This window comes from Megalobrama amblycephala, linkage group LG19 (genome assembly GCF_018812025.1).
Source record: "Megalobrama amblycephala isolate DHTTF-2021 linkage group LG19, ASM1881202v1, whole genome shotgun sequence".
NCBI lineage: Eukaryota > Metazoa > Chordata > Actinopteri > Cypriniformes > Xenocyprididae > Megalobrama > Megalobrama amblycephala.
This window is the reverse complement of record NC_063062.1, coordinates 38,688,481-38,697,237: the sequence shown is the minus strand read 5'-3', so window position 1 is coordinate 38,697,237 and position 8,757 is coordinate 38,688,481. Positions and strand designations below refer to the sequence as shown.

At 36.3% G+C, this 8,757-nt stretch overlaps 1 protein-coding gene across 4 annotated transcripts in view; it reads right to left on the bottom strand.

The window, feature by feature from the left end:
- Positions 1–1,028: 1,028 nt before the first annotated feature.
- The window catches only part of kifc3 (kinesin family member C3), a 55,393-nt gene continuing 47,664 nt past the window's right edge, over positions 1,029–8,757 (bottom strand). For 3 of the 4 annotated variants that reach the window (XM_048168213.1, XM_048168211.1, XM_048168214.1), the window contains exons 15-22: positions 8,502–8,632; positions 7,719–7,842; positions 6,268–6,397; positions 5,966–6,195; positions 4,565–4,717; positions 3,082–3,208; positions 2,808–2,854; positions 1,029–1,956 (exon numbers count right to left, since the gene is read on the bottom strand). In XM_048168213.1, coding sequence (XP_048024170.1) covers positions 1,948–1,956; positions 2,808–2,854; positions 3,082–3,208; positions 4,565–4,717; positions 5,966–6,195; positions 6,268–6,397; positions 7,719–7,842; positions 8,502–8,632 — 951 coding nt within the window. In that variant the 3' untranslated portion in view covers positions 1,029–1,947. The remainder of the gene's footprint in view (positions 1,957–2,807; positions 2,855–3,081; positions 3,209–4,564; positions 4,718–5,965; positions 6,196–6,267; positions 6,398–7,718; positions 7,843–8,501; positions 8,633–8,757) is intronic. The other variant, XM_048168212.1, reaches the window with a different exon arrangement.

Here is an 8,757-nt window from a genome sequence, read left to right as displayed (position 1 = left end):
TCAGAAATATATTGTAAAACTAATCCTTATGAATTATGTGGCTTAATTCAAATTTTCTAAAGAGACTCAATTGCTTTATATGATGAACAGATTTAAGCTTTTGTGTTCCCAAAGCTAAATGAAAGTTTTACAGGTTTGGAACGACATAAGGTTGAGTAAATAATGACAGAATTTTCATTTTTGGCACAATTTTTTTTTTTTCATTTTAAAGGTGGGGTAAGTCATATTTCAAAAACACTGTTTGGAAGTTAGACTGACACCAACAACAAACTTGTAGCCAATCAGCATTAGGGGGCGTATAACATTGAGAAGAGAGAACCAGCAAGAGGGAGATTTGAAGAAAGTTCGCGGTTTCAGACCGACTCGGAGCAGGGTGGTTAGGATTGGAGTGAGAGTTTTGGAGGCGGAGCAACGAAGAGAGGGGTGGGTTTGTTTGTTTGTTTGGGTTGACTTCAAATATCAACAGTGTCCAACAGCGTTTTTGAAATATGGCTTACCCCCACCTTTAAAGAGTGAAGAGTGAGTAAAAAATTTGTCATTAATTACTCGCCCTCATGTCGTTCCACACCCGTAAGACTGCTTTCAGCTTCATGAAATCTGAGAGCTTTCTGTCCCTCCACGGACAGTCTACGCAACTACCAATCCATATACTAATCCATATGAATTGAGTGGTTTAGTCCAAATTTTCTGAAGAGACTCGATTGCTTTATATGATGAACAGATTGAATTTAAGCATTTGTGTTCCAAAGATGAACCAAAGTTTTACAGGTTTGGAACAACATGAGGGTGAGTAAATGACAGAATTTTTATTATTGGCACAAAAATGTTTAATTTAAGCCAATCATTAAAAACGAGACAATGTTGTGACAGACATTTTCATATTAAAAAACCTTACAAAAACAAAAGAGTCAAAAAGATGTGCCCAACATGTTCAGCTAGAAGAACGGTCATATGGAATCATTGCACTAGAACTAACAAATATGATTTAACCATAAATATGCAACAAAAGGAATCATTTCTCCCAAAAGTTGGTTTGGAGCATTTATTAAAAACAGTGTACAAAAACAAAACTGCATACAAACATAGATCAATGTGAATACAAGCAAGCAAGACCCCAGACAGAGTTGAAGAAAAATGTTCGTACACCGAGGACGTTCTGTTAGCTCAGTGTGGAGTCGTATGGAATGCATTTCTATGTACATTTCTAATCCTCGTCCTGTTCAGCAAACACCGTATACCGTCATGGTTTGACTTCACTGCACAAAAACTGTTAATGATTGTCCTAAAATGAATGGCCGCCCGCTTTGAAGACTGACTGAACACATGCATGGATCAGGAAGACAGTCTGGGCTTTGAATGGCCTTCAAGTTTCTATATACAAAAAAAGACAAAATGCTACTAATTCGCATTTGCATTATTTCTTATTGCCACTATTAAACACAGATTTGTTCAAAGCTTATCAGGTGTGAAAATTGGACTTGTTCTTGCAGAAAATAAAGGATCAAGAAAAAAAAAAAAAAGCAGCAAGAGCTCTTCAAGATCAAGAAATAAAAATTAAAATCTTGCTCAGACACACGAATATATACATACACGTACATTCAAGCATCTAGAAATCAATCGCATTTACGTAACATTACAAATGACAGCCTAGACTAGAATAAAGTGCGTTATTGCCCAGAAATACTTTGCCATAACGGAAGGGTCTTCTCGTCTTGAGGCAGCAGGTGTTGTCGAGAGGTCAGCGGGAGTGGTCGTCGTCTTAAAATTACATCGACATTCCAATCGAAAGGAACGCCACTTCGGTCACAGTTCCCAACACGAACCCTGATTCGCCGGTTAAGCTCCTCCCCTGCCAAGCAGGTCTTTCATTGGTTCATTCAAGAATTGATTGGTTGAGAGGTTTGGAGGATGGACGGCAGCTCTCAGTGGTTCCTCACGCTGTCATCTTCATTCGTCCTATGAAAAAAAAAAAAAAAAAAAAAAAAAAAGCGTGGGAATTAAATACGCAATCATGACTAATTCATGAACTTTTTTGAGTTTCCAGTAAATACAGGGCTTGTACAGCACACTGTTGATATGGAAACCACACAACAGAACAACAACAGAATCATCATCATCTTCCATTTAGATTTCACTTACTTGCTTCCTGCCACCTCTGAACACTATTTTTACCATATTTTGAGGACTACAAACCTCTCGTCTTACGGTTTAGACAACGGTGAGATTTAGTTTGAGATTTCCGTACTGCTGTATAACAAGGCTAGGTCACTAGGTTTGGAAACAGAGCTACTGTAATCAGCACTGAACATTTCTGTGACTCATTTACCCTCACATGATAACAATAAAATCACATTCATCACAAAAATATATATTATCCTCTGTCACCACTACAGGGCAGCCCAGCCAATCAAAAGCAGAGCTGGAGGTGAAGACAAAGAAAAACAACAAAACTCTTTCGCCACTCTTTCTCACACACATTTAACAAAGACAAACAGTGAACACAGTGCACAACTGCAAAAACCACAAGACAACAGATACAAATCAACTGGACAAGAACAGTAAGCTTGTACAAGGCCAAACAAAACCAAACAAAAAAGGACAAGAACAAAACAGCAGCTGATCCCAATTCTCACACACACACACACACACACACACACACACACACACACACACACACACACACACGAAGCTTCCTGGGGTTAAAGGCGCTGTGTTAGATGGGTGGGCATTGACGAGGTGACACGTGGGGCACCATGCCATGCTGAGCGTTTCATGCCAAGCGACCAACCACATAAAACCCCACCTACCTGCCCACCGTCCCCAACCAATGGGCTGCTTCTGTCTACCTGTCTATCTGAAAACCAACCAATTACAGCGTCACAATGCAAAGAACAGACGTCCCCTTCACATAGTGTGACCTGTACTCAATGCACCATGTCAGATGTTTATCAAGGCTGCTGTTATGACATTTTGCAAATAATCTGATATAATAATGCAATAAAGTTCCATGAGAATTTTATATAAGAAGGTGTTTTTGCATTGGCTTTAGAGTGAAACTATAGGTGTTGCTCTCTCGCTCACCTGCGGACAGCTGACTGTGGGACCTGCGTCGGGTGGTGGGGGTTTTAGAAGTGGAGGAGAGGGTCGAACCTGCGCTGCTGGCCCTTGAGATGGGTAGGGGCACAGGGGTCACGGGAGGAGAGTCCAGCTACAGCAGAGAAAGAATGATTATTTTGTGATGTTGGCCTGCATTTGTAGGGCAATATGATTTTTTTTTTCCATTTGTATTTTTCTGGATTCCGTTTTAATAGTTAAATTAAATTTTAGTAATCAAATAAATCAATAAATAAAACATTTTTATTAAAATTTATGAAAAGTTTAACAAAAAAGTTACATTTTAGGGCCCTATGAAATCAGTTTTATTTATTTTGTTTCCCAAATTCTGTTTTATTTTTCCCAAACTCTGAGTTTTCCATTTGAATTTTTTTTGCATTATTTGGTTTTAATGGTTAAATTAAATTTTAGTAATCAAAATAAATAAATGAATGTATAAATGAATGAATTAAATTTTTTTATTAAAATTTTTCAAAAGTTTAACAAAAAGTTACATTTTAGGGCCCTATGAAATTAGTTTTATTTATTGAGTTTTCCGTTTTAATTTTTCTGGATTATTCAGTTTTAATGGTTAAATTAAATTTTAGTAATCAAAAAGCATGTCTAATTAATTGAAATCATGAAATGTATAAAATTGATTAAAAGTTTAACAAAAAATTACATCTCATAGCTTTATTTTGTACCAAATTCCAAATTTTCTGGATTCCATTTTAATGGTTTAATTACAATTTAATCATCAGAAAGCATGTCTAAAACTGAATTCACACTTTATTTACATTTTATAATTTATTCAGTTTTACAATAATAAGGCCCAATAAAAAAAATAAAAATAAAATTATATATATATAATATATATATAAAAATAAATATATATATAATAAATAAATAAATAATATATATATATATATATATATATATATATATATATATATATATATATATATATATATATATATATATATTTTTTTTTTTAGAAATTCTCTTCTAAATGTCTTTTAATTTTTAATTTATGATTTTATACGAATCAAAAATGTTGGTAATCAAATGAAGGCATGACACATTAATTTAATTAATGTTTTAAAATATTTAAAATTTAAAAATATTTAATATTTTAACCAAATGAAATTGTAACAATTCTTCTTTTTTTTTTTTTTAGCAAACAAAGTGCTGCACAAACGAGGATTATTGTTATCACAGGGAGCTATATTTTTGTCACTTATTTAGACAAAAGATTGGGTTTGAATTGTGAGAACCACAGCTCAAGTTCCTACACAAATCATATTTTAAATATGAACAGGAGGGAAAGTGGAACAGTGAGTGTATTGTGGCCCACTGCAGTAGCTACAGAGGAAAAGTTGTGGGTGAAGGACTTAAGATTTCTCATTCAGATCTCAAAGATGTTTTTTTCAGACATGGACAAGTGAGAATGCGTATAGTTGTGATTGTGTACCTCCACGCTGTCATGAGTTGGTGAGGAGGATGTTGAGGAGTTCTCTGCTTGGCGGCGTGAAGACGACGAGGGGCCGATCTCAACAGTCCGAACACGCTGAGCGAACTTCAGAGAGCACACCGACTCACTGACGTTACTCTCTAGAGGAGACACCTGACACAGAGAGAGGAACATTGCAGTTTAAGTGGTGTGAGAAGCTGCATCTGAGAGAATGTGAAGCCGCAGGCTGATCACATGACAGTGTTTTTACACTTCTGTAATGTAATGCATTTCTCGGTTATATAATGAGGGCTTTATGTACCCGTTTTGTGAACAGTGAGCTATGATATCATATAATTTTCCCTGTGCACAGTTTCCTCAGAAGAATTTTTATTTGATTTATTTTAAGAAATTCATTATATTTAGAAAACTTGTGATGGGATCTGGTATTATAAAGAATTTAACTACTTTGGTTCAGATTACATTTAATTCTAATAAATTAAATAAGTAAATAAATAGACAAAATGTTTAAATCAGTCCTTTTTTTTCTTTTTTCTTTATAAAAAAAACAAGAATAAAGGTGCATTATGTAGGAATTATGGTAATTATGAGAAATATTTTTAAAATACATAAAAAGCACCCTCATAGAACTCATAATTACAACTTGTAAACTCAGATTTTTTTTGCAGTGTCATGTGGAAACCCTTAAAATGGAAGCGACTTCAGGGGTAAATTTAGTTAAATGGTTATCTTGTAATATTTCTGTTTAATAATTCCTATTTTTGGCTATTGTTAATGTCTTAATGCAAGATTAAAACATAAAATGGATACAATACAGTTTAAATGTAGCTCACACAGAGCTGAATTACTAATGTCCCTCTAAATAAACTTCACAATAAAGCATTTGCACAATGACTTGTTGTATTGTGGTTTTGTCTATTGATTGCTCAAATTACACAGACTTGGAATTATGTGTTTCTATGGCAGGAAAATTAATCTGAGGACGTGAACAGCTTTGAGTAGAAAGCCCTGTGTTGTCATCTAGTAATTATGACATGGTGTGAACGCAGCATAACATCCACCGGTAAATTGGTCACAAAATGACCAGGAACATTTATTAGGAAATTAAATATATTTTGATTTCCTTTTTACTACGACAAACTTTATGATCCATTAGCTCATGACAAAGTTCTTCAGCATTTGAGGTGATTTCTGTGGTGATTAGAATAAAACAACAGGAGAGTGTGCACAAAACTGCTTAAAATACTGCGCCTGCTCATGCTGTACAAAGTACAGTCTTTATCCCATAAATCCATTATAATCCACTCAAAATGTGTGGAGATTTAAAGTAAGCCTCTCTCTACACACCGAGTGCCATTGTAACCCTGCTGACCCCTCTATATGACTGCTGATGTGACACACCTGCACCATCATGAGGGTCTTGCTGTCTCCGCTGAGCGAGTCCTGCAGCAGGTACGTGAGACGCGAGTTCCTGAAGGGCACGTGCGAGTGTTTGGAGCGCAGGGCGTTGATGACATCTCCCAGCGCCGACAGCGATTTGTTGATGCACTGAGCCTCACGCAGACGGCTGCCCTCGGCGCCGGATTTGGCAATTCGTTCTGAACCGGCCAGATCCACCAGATTTAGCTTACCTGAAATTGACAAGTGATTGTTTCATATTTGCTTTTTCAATTATTTTAAGGATTATTTAGAACTGTGTGTACCTGAGGAACGGTGGCCCGTTGAAGAGTTGAAACCCGCCACTGTGACGATAAGGAGGGCGTGAGAGCGAGAGCTGTGCTCGTTTAGATTAGTGCACGCTGTTGCCCTGTTCATGTGACCCAGGTCAAACACCTGCAGGGTCAAAAGTCAAAAATAACGAATTAGGCTAAAATTGGTTGACGCTCGTCTATATGACGAAACCTTGCACTGGAGCACTGAGTATTGAATATCTTGTTAAATTCTCTCAGAGGATATTAAAGGGATAGTTCACCCAAAAATGAAAATTATCCCATGATTTACTCACCCTCAAGCCATCCTGGGTGTATATGAATATCTTCTTTTAGATGAACACAATCAGAGAAATATTCAAAAATATCCTGGCTCTTCCAAGCCACTTTTTTGGGCTTCAAAATCGCACCCCCCATTCACTGCCATTGTACAGCTTGGAAGAGCCAGGATATTTTTAAATATATCTCAGATTGTATTCGTCTGAAAGAAGAAAGTCATATACACCTAGGATGGCTTGAGGGTGAGTAAAACATGGGAAAATTTTCATTTTTGGGTGAACTATCCTTTAATCACTTTTCTAGCTATTTTTGCAGTCATTTATTATTAAAGTTATTTAGTATTACACTAAAAATTAAGTAAACATGTTGGTAACAACAATTGTCCTTGTTGCACATTATATGTACTTACAATACTATAGAAATAACAGTAAATTATGCATAATTACAAGCAACTAACCAATTAGTTTCCTTAAAATAAATTGAAACCAAAAGTTTTATATTTTTTTATATATTATTTATTATATATTAGTATATCTTTTTAGTAGTAATAATACTTTTTTCCACACACTTTGTAAAGCAGAGTAACTATGGACATGCTCCATTAATGTCTGGCCTGACAAACAGACAAACTGCCCTAACAAGCTATTTTTTTTTTGCTTGAAAAGTAAAACCTTTTCCTTGAAATAATTATAATATTTTGGGATGTATATTACGTGTCTTTAAGTACTATGTACTTACATTTGATACAATGCACTTGAGTACATACATGTTTTTACATTGTACTTATTTAAAAATTACCTGTGTGTAATTACAGCTGTATTTAATTTCTGTAATTACATCTATAATTACACTTGTTAACCCCACCCTTCCCTTTTAACCCACTCTTGGATGTCACCATACCATCAAACCAAACCTACCCGTATCTTGCCTCAATAGCAGAGATACGGGTGTTTGCAACACAACATGAACTCAATAAGTACATTATACCTAACATTTTTTTTTGATGCAAGTACATAGTAGTTAAAAGACACCTAATATAAAGTGTGGCCAAATTTTATCATCTAATGTTAAATTCCTACATTTGCAAAGTCCATGAATTTATTTGGACTAAAGTCAGTTCTCAAGCATGGAGTGACAACAGGTGGTTTGGATGCTGTGAGTTTCACCTTGTTAATGTCCTCCACGCTCTCCACTGTGAACTCTGTGAGTCCTGGCACATACAGCTGTCCACTGCCATCTGGACACATCTTTATATCCAGCTTCTCATTGGGATTGTCACCCAACAGGTTCCTAAAAACAGGTTCAGATGAATGCAAATTAATAAAACCAAACCAGCTGCTGTATTAGGAAGCATTGCTGAAATTCAACAACAATCAGTTCATGCTGAAGTTGGCATGAAAAGGATTTTTTTCCCCTGTCGTGATGTATATCCAAGAAAAAAAATTAGGGTAGGACTTGATTTTGTCCATTGGGAATTAATTGGATGGTTGTGACAGGTTGTCCTGTCCTCACATAAGCACGTCATCAGAGAAGATATGTTGCTGCAAGAGGGAGGGGACGTTATTTTGATTAAAGATTACTAGGGTATATGAATTTGGGGCACAGATTAACATTACAGAGGCAAGCAGAATAAGAACCTACACACATCTGTTTGAGTTGCATAACCCAGGAGGAGGGGAAAAGTGAGGGACAGAGTGACAAACAGACCGGGCCAGCAGAACTGGATGTGTGATTTGTGATCTGTTTATGTCTTACAGATGGCTTGAGAGATTTTAAATCTAATCTGTTTTTACATAACTGCTGACCTGCAGAATCTGTGGCACACATGCACTTCACAGTGACCCTGGGACAATTATATAAGAGTGCTGAATACGCTGCAGTGACGTCACATCATCAGATTCTACCTCCTACTTCCACTGTGTGGTTCTACTTGTGTCTGGTTTTCTCACCGAAGTGTCTCGTTGTAGATTTCCACCATGCTGACAGTGATCTTATAGTCCCAGTCAGGCTTTTTCTCAGACACTTCAGAGAAGAGCAGCCGCAGAGCACGCTGGTTAATGCCAGGGTCCTCAGGGATCCCCTACAGGACACACAGAGACACGAGTGCGCTACACGTTAGGCACTAAAATTTGATAACCAATATGTTACAGTTGATAATCAATAAATGACTGATTTAAAAATGTTATGCTATTTTTAAAAAAATGT